At 39.7% G+C, this 18,973-nt stretch overlaps 1 protein-coding gene across 2 annotated transcripts in view; it reads left to right on the forward strand.

Moving 5' to 3' along the window:
• LOC103145783 (probable G-protein coupled receptor 22) overlaps positions 1-16,517 on the forward strand; it is a 30,091-nt gene extending 13,574 nt beyond the window's left edge. For both annotated transcript variants that reach the window (XM_007563366.2, XM_016677097.1), the window contains exon 2: positions 13,097-16,517. In XM_007563366.2, the coding sequence (XP_007563428.1) occupies positions 13,211-14,728 (1,518 nt within the window). In that variant the 5' untranslated portion in view covers positions 13,097-13,210 and the 3' untranslated portion in view covers positions 14,729-16,517. The remainder of the gene's footprint in view (positions 1-13,096) is intronic.
• Positions 16,518-18,973: the final 2,456 nt, after the last annotated feature.

Consider the following 18,973-nt stretch of genomic DNA (forward strand, 5'->3'; position numbering starts at 1 on the left):
TCAGAAGGCAATATAGTAGCTCAAGGAGGTGGAGGAGTTTGATTTTTTTCACACAGATTGCCCGTCTCATGCTATCACAACATGCTGACAGTTTTAACAAATATGTAAAAATCTATTTTATAAAAGTTGCATAATGCATCTTTCAATACTAAGTGTAAGCACCATGGTAATGTGTAGCCATCTTGCAATTCAGGAAGGAGCTGAGTCCCAGAGATTAATGTTTTTGTGTCCAAAGTGCAGATGAACTAATATGGAAATGAGTTTATTTGTTTCGTTGTGCAAACAAACAAATCCGTAAGGTGGTAAATACTTTTTCTCATTATTGTATCTTTTTCCTATAGTCTATTTTGTGTTGGTCTATCGCATGAAATCCAATAAAACACAGGGACATTTTTTGGTAATGTAAAGAAAAGGAAAAAGGCTTAAGGGGCATGAACACTTTTTAAAGTACCATTTTACTGGGAAATTCACAATCACAAATCGTCCAAGGACAGCAGTCCGTCCCTCATGGAGGCGCGTTGACCGGTCTGTGTGAGCAGGACAGAAATAGAGCTGACCGACCTGAGGACCCTGTGGCTGATTTGTTAGACGCACTTCATCTCCTGGTATCAAACATTCACAGCTCTGTGTTACACTCCTGACTTTCATCATCTCTGCTTTCAGCCTCACCACAAAGCCATTTAGTGTGGACTATAAGCAGGAGTCTTTGGAGAGCAACTTACTCAGTGCATGCGCCATGTGTGTGGCGTGGCCAAAGGTGTGTGTGTGTGTGTGTGTGTTTTTCTCTCTCTCAGGCCAATTGAGCTGAGGATGAGCAGTGGCCTGCAAATATCTAACTGACATTTTGTCTCCATCATGGTGGCTGATCTGGAGAGTTCTCCAATAACAGCTCGATTTCTCTGTTGCACAAGCACTTTTTGCTGTATATTCTCGTGTTGCTTTTATTTTTTGTTGCTCATCCATTTTTGTTGTTGCTTCTCAGGTTTGATCCAAGTAATGTGAAGAGAGTATGAAGGTATTTTTCATGAAAAAAGATTTGTGCCTTGTAGCTGAGAAGTTGAAGTCAGAGAGAAAAATCTTAGAGGGGCTTTGCAATTTTACATTTGACATACAGCAATTGCACCTCTTCAAATTCTTAAGTAAAATGTGCACAAATTGTATTTATTCTAAAAAAAAAAAAAAGTTACACTTTTACAGTACCCTCCCCCCCCAAATGGCCCAGAACAAATGATACATACCTATGTTGGGGGGTTAGGGGGGACTAAGTAAATTGTGACTATTTACCATTCACAGACACAAAACTACTGTTAGACTTTCACAGATAAACAGGAAATTAAAGATCTTAAATGTAGTAAAAAATGAAGTGTATTTTTCACTGCACCAAAGTATTAAAATACCTTCATATGAGACTCATTGCTCCATTTGCTTTGTGCCCACGCTGCTGCAGCAGGTGATGGAGGTCAACTTTTGTTTTTTGTTTTTTTTTTTTACACACAAAAAAAATGAACGGACTCCTTGAGGTCAGGTTTGACCAGGCCAAACACGTGAACAAGAGACAGCGTGTTTTGATTTATTCATAATCCACAAGTTGCACCTGGAACCTTCTTTAATTACATCTGCCCATTAAATTAAACCCCGCAAATCATGCCACATTGGACGCTTCCAGCAACAGAAGATGACAGAAACTTCATTCCCTTGACAGCTTCCTTTGATTGATTTGACAGCCTGATAGGATTTTAGGGAGCCTCTTTGAATAACTTTGCATCATAATGAAGTATTTGAACATAAGCACGGCATGTCAACCCTCGGATGAAGAGAAAAGTGGAGGTATTTAATTAATGCCTCCTTGTTTACTTAACATTTCGTACTGCAGGAGTGGACTGTGCTAATGAGGGGAGCTTTATGACACTTAACCTCCTACTAATGTGGAGGATTATTATAATAAACAGTGAAAATGGCTATTTATTGTTAAAGTTGGTTTGTTTTTCTATATGCAACAAATAACAAAAAGAAAACATCAGTTCAGACAGTTAAATACATTTGTGGTTGTATTTTTAATGTGAAAAGGAGAAGAGTGTAGATTTTAGAAGCAGTAGAAATATGTCAAACACATTTGCCGTCTCACTGGACAACAGACTTTGGATGAAGTTTAATGTGGGGTTCCATTAGTGTCAAAAATGTAAACGTAAACATCTATCTATGTAGTGTGCTTATGTAATGGGCTTGTGTGTAAAATAATGGCCCAAGTCATTTTTTGCCAAAAGAAATTTTGACCCCCCACCACCAAAAAAAATATCACCACCTTTTTTTTTTTGCCAAAAGATGGAAAAAAAAAACTGTGCAAAAAATGATTTAGGCCATTATTTTAGGAAAGTGAATCTTTAAGGGGCATATGTTGTATCTGCTGTGTGCTTATGTATTGGTAGGGATTCCATTAGTGCCAAAAATATGTTACTGTTAATGTAAGATGTGTATGTTGCCTGCTTAATTTAGGTCCTTAAATCTTTATATTTTAAAAATCTGCTGTCTAGAGTGTAGTTTCCTCTGACATCATCAGCTAGCATAGCAACATGGGACCCAGTGAATAAAAAAAGCTTAACAAGCTCAGGAGAAAGCCAAGCTCTGTTCTGATCACTGTTCTAGAGCTAATTGTGGGGAGAAGAATAAAATTAAGAACAGACTGAACAACCTTCATAATACAGTAACTCGACAACACAGCGTCTTCAGTCAGAGGCTACTGCTGATCCACTGCAGCACACCCCTCTATAGGAGATCTTTCCTTCTCACAGTTGTTTCCATCTGTAAAGACTCTTTAGAGACATGCATGATGAGAACGCCTTCTCTTTTCTACTTAACGTTAGAGATGCAGTGACATCTGTTGACTGCTTTTGGATGGTTTTTAGCTGGACTAAAAGAAAAGAGACAAGTAAAAAAACCAATAAAAATATTCTGATCAGCGAATGCACCATGCATAGCAGCCGCCGCACTTGCTGGGTTGGAAGTTGTTACCATGGGAAGCGAGCTCAAAGTTAGCTATTTTCAGTACCAGCGAGGTCTTTAAAAACAAAGTCAGAGGAATCACAGGAACCATTAGAGGCTTTGTAAAATGTATTTTAGTTGGCTGGTTATTCAGCTGCTACAGCAGAGCGAGACTTCGGTGGGTGCTGCGCTTTTCACGCTTTCATCATCTTGGACTTTTGCTACTTTGCTTGGTTCATAGTTAAAGCTTAGTTTATTTTATAAATCAAATGAAGCTGTTTTAGAGTTTTGCTTCCTGGCATTTTTGCTGAGTTTATTTTGTGGATTTTAAGCTCCGTCTTAGACCAACATGTGTCTGATAATAACTAATAACTAACTGATAATAGAGTTTTTATTGACTCGTGTCTAAATGAGGTCTGCATATAGCTTTAATGTGTAAATGACTGCTTTTCTTAATGGACCGGTGTTACAAAGGGACAAGTCTAAAACAAATCGTTCCTCAAGAAACAGCACACATTTCATTTGTGCATAAAACAGCGCGTGGTTCACAATGAAAGCTGTTTAAATCACTGTCTCCAATAAACATACAGTCTCGAGCAGCGTGCTCAGCCTCCGTATGCAGGAGGTTTACTTTACTGGTGCAGCTGTACCCCGCAGGGCTCTGTAGGAATTAGTTTTTGTGCTTTATGCGGTAATTGGCATAAAAATTGGCAGATCACACTCTCGTGACTGTCTTTTTTTTGTTTGTGGTTTAACCATTTGTGTTTTAGTTCTGTGATGATAGAACTGTAAATGATTCTTGGGGAAGGGTCTAACTGGATTAAGAAAAAAAAATGATTTGGAAAAGTGGAACTTGGCCTCATTTTGTGTAAACTACAGTATTACAAACAGTTTTAGGATCATTCAGAACAAATTGTTTAAAAATGCCTATGAGGGCTTGGCAGGCAGAAGAAATCCTCCTAAAGATGCTCATTAAATCTTTTTGTTTTGTTTTCATTTGCAACACAGTGGAAAAAAAAAACAAAAAAAAAACACAATTTCTCACGAAACTCACCCTCCAGAAGTTAAGTATTTTTAGTGTTTTATTTATGTGGCCAGACCGAAGCTGTTCCTTAACAAAAGGCACATGGCAGTCCGTATCAAGCTCACCGGACTGGAGTGGCCAAGACTTGAATCCAATTGAACAATCACTGAAAAGATCTGAAAATGTCTGAAATATGTTTCCCGTCCAACCTGACGGAGCTGGAGGTGTAATAGAAAGAAAATCTGGTCAAACTGCATAAAGTTAGGTGACTGGAAGCTGGTGGCTCCATGTTCAAAAAGATTTGAGGCTCTAATTGCTGCCATCAACAAAGTATCAAGCAAAAGCTGATTTACTGGTTTTCTGTTTTTGATAAATTAGCAAAAATCTCAAAAAACATTGTCGGTATTGTCAAAATGTTTATAACGTTGAGGAGAGAAAATAATTTAATAAAACTTGGAATAACGCAATAATAAAAGAAAATGTTAAACTCTAGATAGACTGCACTGTAGATTTGTTGGTTTATAGAAAAGTTAAAGGATGTAAATACTTTGCACGGCGCTTCATGTTTGATCTACCTCAATGTGTTGTCTGTCTCATTCATCACACATTTCAGTCTGAAGTTCTTGCAGCATTCCTGTAAGATACACAGATCATAAAAAACTTCCCATGTTCCAAAAGCAACCTCGGGGAAAGAATACGCTCTCTGATGCAAAAATTGTCTTTATTTTTTAAGGTATTCAAGTCACAATGAACAGAGTCATGAGGACATGATCGGCTCAGTTGTCACTTTACACATCCCGTACTGTTACCATTGTTATTCAATCGTGATCTTTTTGTTCTGTGATTCGCAGCATTTCTATTTCCAACCAAATTCCTCAAAATAACCCCGCTCCTTGATGGATCCTCCATTCATGTATCCCCTCTTTATCTCTTATTACTAGCTCTGTCATTTTGACAACCTGTTACATCAGCATGTCACGCAGGAATAGCGAGATTATCTCCACTGCCATTCATCTTTTTTAATCTTTGAGCTGCTGCCTCTGGGAGAAGCCGATGTGTCCAAAGCTGTTCAATTATACATGCCAGGCGTCCTCTTGTCTCACACTTTCTGGTTCCACACACTGGAGGGGAAAAGCACTGCGCATCAGATGTGTGTAGAAAGTGGTGCTACTCTACATTTGCGATTTTATCTGTAAATCTGAGTCTCTGGTGGTGTGTGTATATTGAACTGAATGAACTATACTGTCACATTACTGTGACATGATGTTCAGAAGTTTATTTGGTGTGGCGTATTTTTTAGATAATGAACATGAGATGTTCAAATGTAGTTCGGATTCCAATAAAAACAGTAAAATGTCCCTGTAATAGAGCCAAGCTGGAACCTCTCAATCAGATACCAACTTCAGCATCAATAAGCAGAACAGAACTTGATCAGGTGGCAGCAGTACGTTTTTTGATTGCTAATGCTGCTCTCTGAAATGATGGCGCCCAGGGTGGAAAGCCACATTAATCATATCTAGACACTCAGCTAGTTAGCAAGAGTGGCCATGCTGTTCTCCGCCAAGACTTTTATCTGCATTTAGAAAATGATCTGTCTGCAGAGAGCTAACCTCAAAGATTCAGTCTAATTGGATTTTTTTTTTTTTTTTTAAAGATGGAGAACATTCAAAGCTCTTTCCTCTCCAGGGTGAGGCTTTTCAGCAACCGTCACACGGGCTGATGTTTGTGCCACATGAGCAGCCCTTTAATTAGACGGTGGTGCTTTTAAAAATAGTAACTGAACTGTACTTTTGCCTAAAGAGCAGCGGGTTGAGATCACACTAGACTAGAGCTAAATCTCCTAGAAATAAACTTTAAAAAATAAAACCTGGAAGAGCCAATCCAACGATCTCTGGAGGAAAACCAACGTATCACAACGTCACCTTTCTAAAGTGATTTTACTTTTGGCAAAAAAAAAATAAATAAAAAAAATGACTGAGGCCATTATTGTAGGAAGGTGAAAATGAGTAGGTTTCCGTGTAATCCTTCGGTGATCAGATTGCTCTGCTGCTGTGATTTTAAGATAGGGAATATCTTTCCACCTTTGCTCCTTAATGTACCCTGAGTGCATAGCCCGGTAATCATGCAGCGTTTCACTCAGGCAATCATGAGCGGAGCCTCTAGAGACCGAAGCAGCCTTCTGGGGGCCGCTGGCAACCAGGAAACCGTGAGCTGTTGTAGAGGAAGACTGATGTAAGACTTTAGAGTGGAAAAAACTGCCACCTCTGCTCTCTGGGACAGCTTGTTTACCAGCACTTCTTCGCTTCCTGCCTTCATTCGGCATCTTTTACTCCCCGCCCTTGTCTAAAATTTCCTCTCCAGCAGGTGTTTCGGGTAGCCTACTTTCAGGTGCCCCTTTTCCAAATGAGAATCCTCTGCTTCACCGATGGTGAGCATTTCCATTTCTGTCCTGTGTTCATCTGAAGCCTCTGGTGGCAATCAGCCTGCTCCCCATCACGCCGGCTGGGAGCACGAGGCGGCGAGGCCAGCTGCGGGGCTGACTTCTGCACACCGTCATTTCTGAGCGTGCCCGTCTCATCTCACCCCTGAATGTTTTTTCGTCTGTTCCTTCATCAGTTTTCCTCTCTCTTTGACTTGCCACGGCTTATTTCTCACCATTAAAACCAAAACTTAGTCTGCACTGCTCTTTTAAAACGTATTCCAACCCTTTGTAACTCTTGTGTTAGCGCTAGCTTAAATGCTGTTTAGTGGTATTTTAAGTTAGAATTGGGCATTTATTGTGTCAGTCATTATTTATCGTGATAAATTTCTTATCATGATAAGAAATGGGATTTATTCTTCTCATAATAAATTCTAATTAATGATGTTTAAAAAAAAAACAAACTGTCTGTATTGTCGGGATTAATAAATATAAAATTTGATTAAATGCCATTACTGTTAGTGGTTTAATGATACAAATCACACTTCTTTTATGACTGGTGACCTAGTGAAGTGTATTACAAATAGGAATGTTTTTCAAGAGCAACCTTTGTTTGTGGAGCTAAAATTGTGCCATGTAGTCAGATAAACTACTACTACTAAAACAAAGAAGTAATAAATAGTTCTTGTCATTTTAACCGTTAACACCAAAGTGCAACAAAATATTGTGGTAAAATTTGAAATCCATTTTAGGTGATAAATCTTGAAACTTCAAATGTGTACCTCTCAATCGATTCTGTGAAGAGCATTATTTTACTTTCCACATAACAAAAACAGTTCTGGACCTTTTCTTTTTTTCTTTTTTGTTGTTAAGACGCAGAAGCAAGCATGTTGTCATGACAAAACTAACTTCCAGTGTCATATCACCTTTGTTCTCGTTAGTGAAATCTCCAGTGCGGTTGCTGGAGCAACAAAGGACGGCTGAAAACCGAGTCCATCTGTTGACTGAACATCTCGCTGCTGTTCTGCAGATGAGTGAAGACGTGAACGTTAGGGACTTTATGCTCTTCTGAGGTGTTTTGTCATCAGTGTTTTAAACACTTGATTTAGAAGCTTTCACTCGTCAGCTCAGATGAAGAGGCCGCGATTGCAATTGCTCTAAATCACAGCTTCCTGCGGGTGCAATTAGTCGCCACCCCCCTAATCAGCGATGAGTGTATTTTAAACGTTGGCTTTTAGCCTGTTCTCATTGAGTTGAGCTGCAGCACTCTCAGAATTAGATAACTTTGAAGAAAAAGCCATCAAGGAAGTACTTTGCTCAGCATTTTACACTAGTTTTAGCTGTTTGGATTCAAATCCCTGGACAACCTGAGTCACTTTTGTAATAAAATAAAGCCTGTGTCATCAGACTGTTATAAATCCCTCAGGGATTTATAACAATCCCTCAGGGATTGTTATAAATTTGGTCATCATTATTATTGGTTATCTGTCCTGTCCACACACTGAGCAAACAGCCTATTTTGGATGAAACTTTAGATTTTGCCATCATATATCATAAAAATAAATGTATCCCTCAACTAGATTCAGGATTATTATTCAACATAACTTTACCTATATTATCTGATTTCCATTTTTTCACTTTAGACCTATACGTAAAAATAGGCAAATCAAGATTACGAGAGAATTCATGTTTGTTCTCCTATAATTAGCAAACATTAACACTGTGCTGTTTTGGAACGTGAAAATGTAAAACTTAATCTTAAAATGTTGTAATACTAGATACAAATAATTTCCACCAAAACATGCATGTTTATATCTTGTCAGCTACAACTTCCTGTACATTGATGCGCAAACTTATGCAGAGAGCTCCACCAGTGATTTGTATTCTCAGTGACCCAAATCCATATTGTGAGTTTCATATGGCTATTCCTAATTTTCCAAATAGCCACTTCCAGAGTTTATAATAACTAATCTGGAGTTCCAAATAGTTATCCCCATTTTCAAGTAGCTATTCCTAAAATTCCAAATGATCAAAGTTCAAGATAGTCAATCCCAGAGGTCAAAATATTTATCCCCAATATTGTTCTCCAAGTTCCAAATAGCTATTAATGGAGTTCCAAATAATTATTCCTAAAGTACCAAATCACTGTTCTAACAGTTCCACAGAGCTAATTCTTGAGTTTTAAATAACTTACCAATGTTTTAATTACCTGAGTTTTAATGCATATTTGCGAAGGTTTGCAGAAACCCGTTCCTGGGGGTTGAAAAAGGTTTTGTGAAATTACTCTTCCCAGATTCTAGAATAGCTACCAAAGTTCAAAAATAATGCCAATGTGTCAAGAGGTAAGACTGAGATGTAGTAAGCTATATGATGTTTCAAACGATGTATGATTTGTCCTGTTTTTCTTAACATGCCGGTCGATGCTATTCCAATTTTATGTTCACATAAATATTGTGGAACCACATTGAAATAGCCACACCTCCTCCATCTATCCATCTGTTAGCCTCAAAGAAACACAAAGTGCTTTCAATCTGCTCTTCCGATGCTGACAGCAGGACTCCAGGTGACCTGGTTTTTCTTTGGATGGTTTCAAAGACAAAATGCGATTTGATTTGATCATGCTGACATGATCCTATTTACTCAATGCAACTAATATCACAAATGGTTCAAAGACAAATTCCCGCAGAAGTCAATGTCAAAAAGCGGGAGAAATTTATTTGAATGAACATGATTTCCACGGATTTTACTGCCATTGATCTGTATGAACGACCAAAAGCCATCACAGATGCTTTAAAGCCACTTCCTCCTCTGTGGAGATCGACTCTGTAGAGCAGACACGATTCCCTTTGCAACAGAAACAAGCCCCCAGCAGAAAGCAGCTTATGGAAAATAACCCGGCTGTTTGTGACTGCACGGTGCGCGCTGCAAGCAAACCCGACAGTGGACGAAATAGAAAGAGACAGCGTTCAAAATTGTAATCTTGGAGGCTCACAAGAGTGCGTGTGTATGGGGTTATGGTAATGGAGATGAGCCAGGGCAGTGACGCGCAGGACTTTATTAGAGATGATCATCGTTTATATCACAGGTGAGCGGGCTGTCATGACGTATCAATATATGACGGATCATGAGCAGGAGAGGAATTATTGCTTCATAGTTGGAGGGAATATCCCTACAGACTATCAATGCAGGGAAGGTTAGGAAACCTGTCATGAACTGAAGGAGTTTGTTTTCATTTTGTGGTTTTATTCTTAGTGAGTTTGGGTCAACTGACATTCAGATCCTGAATTTTACTGAGTTTTGTAGGAAAATCTTTTACCTTAGAACAATGGAGTCAAAGCAGCGTTTTCTTCAAGTTGAAACATCCAGTGTTAAGACCGGAACAGTTCAGCCATCCAAAGCCAGGCAAAACAAGAGGAAGACGGTGCCATTCAACATGTGGTACGAGAAGAATAAGAAACGTTTTCCTGACAGTGACGAAACTCAAAACGATTCAATGGGAAACATTGTGACAACTCAGGACAAAGTAGATTTGGGAATGCGAGATTATTCATTTGATGAACAAGGAGAGACAGAGCCACGTGTAGGTAAGAAGAAGAAGCAATCAGTGCAGCTTCTTCCATTTTTGTTGGTGTCATGCTCTCCTGCAGATGAAAATATCTCAGTGCAAAATACTGAGAACCTTGACACTCCATCGGTCACCAAAGAATCACACTCTAAGATTCAGACAGAGAAGAAACGGCCACCTAAGTCCAAGCGGGTATAGAATACATCATGAGAGAATGATATCAGTAGGAATGACACGATTACATTTGGAAACTGGATGTGTGATTTTGGCTCAATAAATCATACACCCGACATTTACCCAGAATTCACTCCACTAAAAGTAAGTTGCCAGGCAGAGGATGGACCTGAGGTCTCAGATGAAGGTCGAACAAATCCAGACGAACAAACTGAAGAAGCTGCAGACTGCGAAAATCTAAGTCCTAAGAACTTTCAAATGCCCATGGTTTGGTTTTATCCCTGTCCAGTTCACCAGGAAACCTTACTTAGACCAATGATTGACCTTCAGCAAAACATACATTTTCTTCTTAATGACATGTTAAATACGAAGGCATCATTATCAGAGGAAATAGAAAGAAGAATTTTGGCTGAACAAAATTATGAACGCTGTTTGAGACAGCTTAATTTTTATGAAAAGAACAAACTAAACAGCCCAAAAGTGAAAACAGTCAACATCTCAGTTTCAACACAAACTGAGATGGATGAACAGGACACCAGCTGTGAGTCACAACCAGTTAATATAAATATTTCAACACAACCAAGGATGGATGAACAGGAAAGAAGAAGTCAACCAGAACCAATCCATAAAACGATTTCAACACAAACAGAGACACATTTGCTGGAAGATGTTGAAAAGAGAACAGGGTTTGAAACACAACAACATGTGGATCAGTAGGTGGAGGAAAAACTGTCTAACAAATCTAAGAGAAAGAACAAGAAGAAGGTGACGATGGAATCTGTCACAGAGCTGGAGTTACTTAATCAAAACGTCTCTGGAGATAAGTCTGAAAAACAAGAAGATTCAATTCAAACAGCTGAGAATCAGACAGCCACTTTCAAAGATGAGATCACAGAAGAAACTGTGATCTCTGAAATACATCAGGACACTGAAAAATACGAGATCTCTGGAATGCAACAAGATGGAGATCAGCAAGTGCAGAGAAAGGTGTTTAGGAAATCTTTATACAAAAAAAAAGAGAAAGGCAGCAATGAAAGCTGCGATTGAGCTGCAACCCCTAGAACACACCGAACAACCAGATGTTTCCAAGACAGAAAAACGAGAATTTTATGGTGAATTTATGGCAACCCCAGGTGCCGGCGTTTTACCGTAAAATCTATGTTTTTTTGTTGTTTTTTTTTACAATGTACAGAAAGATTTTGTCTTGATGATCTTGATAGCACACACAGTGGTGTTTAAACTCTGAAATGCTATAAATAATCGCTTTTCATTGCCTTGGAAAAAATCTTAATTTATCTTTTCCACATTTCTTGACATATAACATGTTGCAACCACTTCTTTGGCTTTTACAAAGACTAAATGTTCTAAACCAAGACCAAGTACCACATATTTGTGAAGTGGAAGGAAAAAGGGTAACACTTTATTTGAAGGGGTGTGCATAAGATTGACATGACACCGTCATAAATATGACATAACACCTGTCATGAACATAAAGTCTTTATGAATGTTATGACAGTTGTCATGAAGTGTCATTTGATAAATTACACCTTTAATGCAAAGTTGCTCTAAAAGTTGCATTAAAAGTCCATTAAAAGTGCCAACTTTGCATGATTTTGGAAATTATAATTTAATGCAAAGTTGGCATTTTTAATGGACTTTCAATGCAACTTTTAGAGCAACTTTGCAATAAAAGTTGCATTATTTACCGAATGACACTTCATGACAACTGTCATAAACATTCATAAAAACTTCTTTATGTTCATGACAGGTGTTATGTCATGTTTATGACAGTGTCATGTAGGTCTTATGCACACCCCTTCAAATAAAGTGCTACCGGAAAAAGATACCCGTTTTATACATATTTAAAGGAAAGGTCTGAGGCATTTGTATTCAGCCCCTTTACTCAGACTATTTTAAATCACAGTATAAATCCAAAAAGCCATGTTGGGGACACGGCGAAAATGTGAAAGAGAGCTCTGTGGTCAGAATATTCTCTGACCTACATCATAACATCATCAGTTTTCTTCTGTAAACAGGGAACTGGTCAGAGTTGATGGGAGAATGGGTGGAGGTTAATCATAAAGAAAACCTTGACTTCCACTTCACAATTTTGTGCTGCTTTGTGTTGGTCTGTCATAAAAAATTTAAACAAAATACAAAAATGCATCAAAGGATGTTGCTTACTTCTACGTGGTACAGCATATGTCACCTTAACTGCTCAATCATGTTTAATAACTTGCTATGATTGGGTAAGTTTTGCCATAAAGTTTCTAGGGTGCTGCCTTAAACACACTGAAGACAGCAAATCTGCATCTTTTGTTCTTTGTTCATCCTTTGTTTTTCTTCCAACTACTCCTTGGCTTTTTCATCCTTCAAATGAATCAAGTTTCCAGTTGTTGATGCGTCGATGAAATAATCTCTGTTGCTATAGCTATAGCAAGGACCTAGCTCCTCTTAAGATTCAGATGGCTTTAAATAACCATGTTGTTTTCCACGAGCAGCAAAGCTCAAATCTTTGCTAATTTTATATCTTATGCTCAAAGTGTTGTTAGTGTTGATGAACTGAGTGCAGTTGATGTCTTCCCTTTGTTCAGTTTGGCTGTGCCCCCTGAGCTCCAGTACAGCATGTTGCAGCAGCCCGTGGTTCTAGCAGCTAACATGCATACAATATCCCATCTGTGGCTAAGACAAAATGCTAATCAGTGACACTGATTGACAGCATGTTGATTGATGCATAATTCAGAACTTGTTCTGTGCAGGAGATGGGGTTTATCAGTGTGCATATGCATGAGATTGACATATCTTAGCCAACATGCATGGGTGTCTTGTGACATTTGAGTCCATAGCCACGCTCAAACCCTTTGGGAATGACGTTTGGATTCTGTCCCACGCAGTCCATTTTTCATCGGTCTGTTTTGTGTTCTCATCTCTCCAGAACTGTCGCCACGCTGTTTTTCACCACCTTACCATGGAGGATCGGGCCGGTGCATCATGGGAACTAATCTGCAGTGGAACAGACACAACACACGACAAGGACTGAAGGGTCGGCATGGAGACTGACAGCTACACCGCAGGCCCTGCCACCACTGACTGGATGGGGATGCCAGCAGGCCTGGAGGTTACGGAGGCCCATCAGGATCAGGGAGGAGATGCCTCACCAGTCAGTGGTGTGACCTGGCACATGCCGTACTCACTGGGCTTCCAGGTGTCACTCACCGCCTTCCTCATGCTCGAGCTGGTACTGGGGTTCAGTAGCAACCTGACAGTGCTGGTGCTCTACTGCTCACAGTCTAATTTGGTGGACTCTGTGAGCAACATGGTGACGGTCAATCTGCACGTGTTGGACATAGCGGTGTGCTTGCTGTGTGTGCCGCTCACTCTGGTGGTGGTGCTGCTGCCGCCAGGACCCAACCTGGCCTTACTCTGCTGCTTCCACGAGGCTTGTGTCACATTCGCCAGCATCGCCACGGCCATCAACATCCTGGTCATCAGCCTGGACCGCTACGACATCTCGGTACGTCCTGCCAACAGACTGCTGACAACACGGAGAGCGGCACTGCTCCTTACTGCCGTCTGGATCACGTCGGTTGCAGTGTTTTTCATGCCTTTCTTGGAGGTCCAGTGGTCCGGTGCATCAGAAGCAGAGGAAACAAGTCAGGTGACCTCCTCAGTTGGTATTGGCGGAACAGCTGTGCCAGCATGGCGGAACAGGACCCTTCTATGTGTCGGTGGTCAGGGCTATTACACAGGTCTGGGAATGTATTATCATCTCATACTTCAGGTGCCCATCTTCTTCGTCACCGTGGTGGTCATGTTGTTCACCTACTCCAGAATACTGAGGGCTCTGAACATCCGCATCGGCTCCCACATGAGGAAGAGCCAGCGGAGAAGGGGGCACCACAAGAGGCAGAAAGAGAGGAAGGTGGGACTCAGGAGGAATGACGAAGAGGCAGGAGGGGAACAGTGCACCACAGATGGTACTAAACAGCTCAGCCACCCACCACTCATTCCTTCCCAGTCTCCAACCCCAACAGCTACCTCTCCCCCCGCCCAGTCCTCCGCCGCTCCTCTCATCGCCTCTGAGGCGGGTGCTGCCACTGCCCTGCCGACCACCATGGGCGTCCAGGCCTCTGTCTCGGCGATAATAGCGCTGCGTCGGGCAGTGAGACGCCATCGAGATCGTCGAGAACGACAAAAACGGGTGTTCAAGATGTCCCTCATCATCATCACGACCTTCCTGTGCTGTTGGGCTCCTCTTTCCGTGACCAACATACTCATACTAAGCATCGGCCCCAGTGACGTCCTGGTCAGCCTGCGGCTCTGGTTCCTGGCCCTCGCTTATGGCACCACTGTCTCCCACCCGTTGCTCTATGCCTTCACCCGACAGAAACTGCGCCGCGCCCTTCGTGCCAAAGTGAAGAAGAGGGTGGTGTCTCTGCTTCAGGTGGACCCGTCCCCAGGGGGAACGGTGATCCACAACTCCTGGGTGGAGACCAGAAAGACCAGTCGACAGGTGCGGCTGGAAGCAAGCGAAGGCACAGACCGTCACCTGGCTGAGGCCCTTTGAGGCCGAGACTCTTGGGTCCAACTGGAATAATTAAAAAGCAGAATAAGGTCGCAGGTGCGTTCCATCATGAACTTCACTGAAGCGAGGAGCTGCTGTAAAAAATGTGAAGAGCACATTTTTTTTTACCTTTGGGAGACGATTAAATGTAACCACCAGCAAGGCTCGGCTAAACACGGCTCCGCTCACGTCAGGCACAGGTTGAAACGGGACGCGGTTGTCAGAGTGGAGCACACATATAAATGAGGCTGTATCATTTGTACCTACTTTGTCAAATACTGAGGTTTATTTACACACAGAGTCTTTATGTAACTGTTACCAAGAATGGGTTTCTCCAGAGAATGATCTGATCTGCTCTCCCACTCAAATGATCTTATGTTCATTCACTTTGAATACATGGATATTCTTCAAATCTAATCAATACCAGCCCTGCTTTCTATTTTGCAGAAGAAACATTTAGCAAGGAAAAAAAAACACTGCCACATAAACTTGAATAAACCTAAATAAGGAAGGCTAAAGGATTCGGTCTGGAGATGAAGATCATGTCTCAAGACAGTAAAAGTGTAAAATAAGCTTTGCAATTTTGCACGGACATAACAGGGTTATATAAAAATTTGCATCATCAGTTGATATCACTTCAACTTTTTTTCTTCCCAGTTTTTAACTAATGGTGTAACATCTTGCACAAACTTGCAGATTAGCTGATCATTGCTTCTTTTTACTCTACTTTATTCTGTTTAATACAATGCCTTGCATAGACCAAACAAAAAGTAGTGCCAAATCATAAAAACAAAAATAATACATGGTTAGAATGTTTTACAAACAGATCCAGTTGTTTGGGCCAGAGAATGAAGAAAAAACAACTAACACCCTCTGAATTAACCATCCGTATGATGGAACATGGTGTGGGTTTGTTTGTTCTGTTTTTTGGCAGATTCTTATTTATAGAAAATTCTGAAAACCATGCAACATTTTCATTTCAGTTCACAATCATGCATTACTTTGTCGTTCTGTGGAGTAAAATCACAATGAAACACAAAAAGGTTTTAAGTTGTAACGAGACAAAAGATGAGAAGGTTCAATAAGTATGCAAGGCACTGTAGAAACTGGCTATGGAATAATATATATATTATGTTTTAGTTTTTTTCTTATTCATAGTAAGCTCAAAAGAAAGACCAAATATTGACAGAATTGTGGGTGATGACTGAGAAAATGAGTCAAACTAACCCTGTAAAATGGATAGAAATACCAAAAAAAAGTACTTTACGTGAACTTTTTACGAAGCAACAGTGGAGCTGAGACCTTCTCAAATGATATTTGGATAGTATTGAGTAGATGTCTGTAGCTCATTGGTGGAGTGAACTTTTTAAGAAACATGTACGCACATGTTGTAAATATCGCCCAGTTGTGATTTATTACATGTGATTCTTCAAAACAAGCAACTTGGTCTGAAAGAGCTTTTTGGCCAACTTTTCTAGATTAGAGGAGTATTTCACACGTGACGGCAGTCGGCTCCTGTTCAATGGGATCAATGGGACTATTGTTAATATTATTATTATTTGGACACGTGGTTGCTGTTGACTTCTTGCTTGTGTGCTCACTGTTCTGAAGATGTGCCCACACTGCATCCTTGTGAGCTATTGCAATGCATTTTTAAATGTCAACACATGGAAAATGCAAAACATTGTTTCACACCAAGAATATGCGATATTTATGTGTTCTCTATGGTGTTGTTTTATAGTGAATGTACCAGAAACCAGTGGACCACTTTAATAAATCTAAAAAACCATTAGGGACTAATTTGCTTTCTTTGTTAATGTATATTTTTTTTTCAATCAGAAAATTAGGGACTGAGTTGATTTCAGAATAGTTTCACTGAACCTTCTCCCTACTGACCTATTTGAGCTCCATCATGACGCCATATTGTTTCAGTATCCATGTCCAGCTTTGGATCCCTGAGTGGGCACCGATCGCGTCCACCTGGCACTGTTCAACATATGCTCCTCCCTGTGGATCCTCCTGCACACACACATACACACCAGCTCTAGAGCTGGCAAAATTTAAAAAAAAAAAGAAAAAAAAAAAGAAATCAACTTTGCGTGGGTTCTGTGCTGTGTGGGAAGGAGGAGCTGCAGGCCTCAGCAGGAAAGTAGAAAAAAAAAAAAAGAGGGTCATCTATGTGGGATGAAGCCTGCAGGGCAAAGTAGGCTAATTCAGCAGAGAGAACAAGTAGGCCACTGATACCTCAGATGATTTTTATCTGCTGGTTAAAAGCAAATAACTAACATCACAGGTTTTGGGATAAAATGAAAACAATGGCTTTATGTCTGCTATTTTATTTCAGCCAATCATTGTTCTTGACTCAGAAACTGTGTTGTAAATCAGACTTTTTTTTAGCCTTCAAGTCCTGCCCAAATTCAACCAAAACAAAAATGATGATGATGATGATCATCATCACATCATTACATGAATCAAATTACATGCATCATCAAATACATGTAATTTGGTTCAGTAGGGCTGAACTGTCTTTTAGATGCTAATTTGGGCCACAAGAGCTAACATTTAAATCACATTTAGACGTTAGTTCATATCTTCATTTGGTCATTTCTACATTATGAATGCAACAATTAATCCATATTCTACTTTATCTTTTCACCTTTCACCAGCAGTAGTTATTTTAAATGATGTTAGTGTGATAGTTAAAGATTAAAAGCAATCTGATGAACCTTAGAAGTTTATTGATTGATTTTGATTACATAAGAAGAAACAGGAGATTTTCACTACAATCCTTTAATGTATTTCTCTCTATTTCATCTCTTTAACCAGATAAAATAAAATACAGAACATTTATCATTCATTCCTATTGGATGTTGAACTTAAGGTTCCTTGGAGATCCTTAAAACTCTCAAACTTCAGGGGCTTCTTTGGTTTATTTCCAACTAAGAACTTAGAAATCGGAGAGAAAGATGAAGGACACTGGCCACTAACACCCATTGGACAATTGTTAAACACAGAAAGTAAAGCCATTTTTTCTTTACATTCCAATCAGTTTTTGCTCAGTGGGGATACAGTTGGACTGAGTTAATATATAAATCCTGGACATGGAAGTATGCTGACTAGGACAGCAGCAGAAGATCCAAATAAATGCATGACGTGATCTTTTGCCTGAACAACAAGATGCATGTAATTTGGTAAAAAATAAAGTGCTTTTCAGATGATACAGCTTTGTTAGTCACAATACCTGCGCACAAGAGAGTCACCTGACGTAAGAGGACGGAGCTCAACATCCCACTTACACAATGACTCACATTACATGGGCGCAATTAATGAGGAAACTGACATATTTATTTTTATAAACCAACATGAAGATGAGATGGAAAGACTATATCTTGAATTGGCGTTAGTTTGCACATCAGGCACATCCAGAGAGTATGAAGAAAAAAAATCCAAATAAGATCATAAACACGTGAAAAGAAAAAGTTAAATCAGTTATGAACCTACAACTCAAATCAAAAAATCTAGACCTTACATACGGAGAAGACTATTGTCAAATGTTGATGATCACCCAGCTAAAACAACTAACCAAACAAAAAAAAACTGTGGCTATGTTTCTTTAAAAACAAACAAATAATAATAAAAAAACTACATAATATGGCTAGAATATGTATTTAAGGTTAAAATACATATTCTAGCCATATTATGACTAGAATATGTCATAATATTTTGTATGTATTGGAATACATACAGAAATGTATTCTGTATTGGAATAGAGAATACATTTCTGTATTCCAATACAGGAATACAGAAATGTATTCCTGTATTGGACAGGAATACATTTTAAGCTAGGCATTCGGTGGGTCAGGTTAGCAGTTTAAAATGCTAAGTTTTATAAATAATTAAATAATTAGTGCGTGAAGACATCAAAGCTCACTCAAACGAGGGCTTAAAAAACAACGTTCTTCCAAAACAATTGCTGTTTAAATTACAACATAAAATGGCGTTATTATCTTACACTAAGAAACTTACCACAGTCATTTGAGTGGGAGGAAAATGGCGTCTAAACAACCGTTTGTCTTGTTGCTTGGAGAAAAGGAGGTGGGCGGAGCTTTCCAGAGCCAAATTGATGACGTCTACCGACTCTAGAAATTTCCACCACCACCCAGGGGCCATTGTACTCAATAATCTGTTGTTGCAATTCACTACTACAGTGAAGTTGTTAGTTTCGAGCTGGATATTGGATTTTCCAAT

This window comes from Poecilia formosa, unplaced genomic scaffold (genome assembly GCF_000485575.1).
Source record: "Poecilia formosa unplaced genomic scaffold, Poecilia_formosa-5.1.2 Scaffold147, whole genome shotgun sequence".
NCBI lineage: Eukaryota > Metazoa > Chordata > Actinopteri > Cyprinodontiformes > Poeciliidae > Poecilia > Poecilia formosa.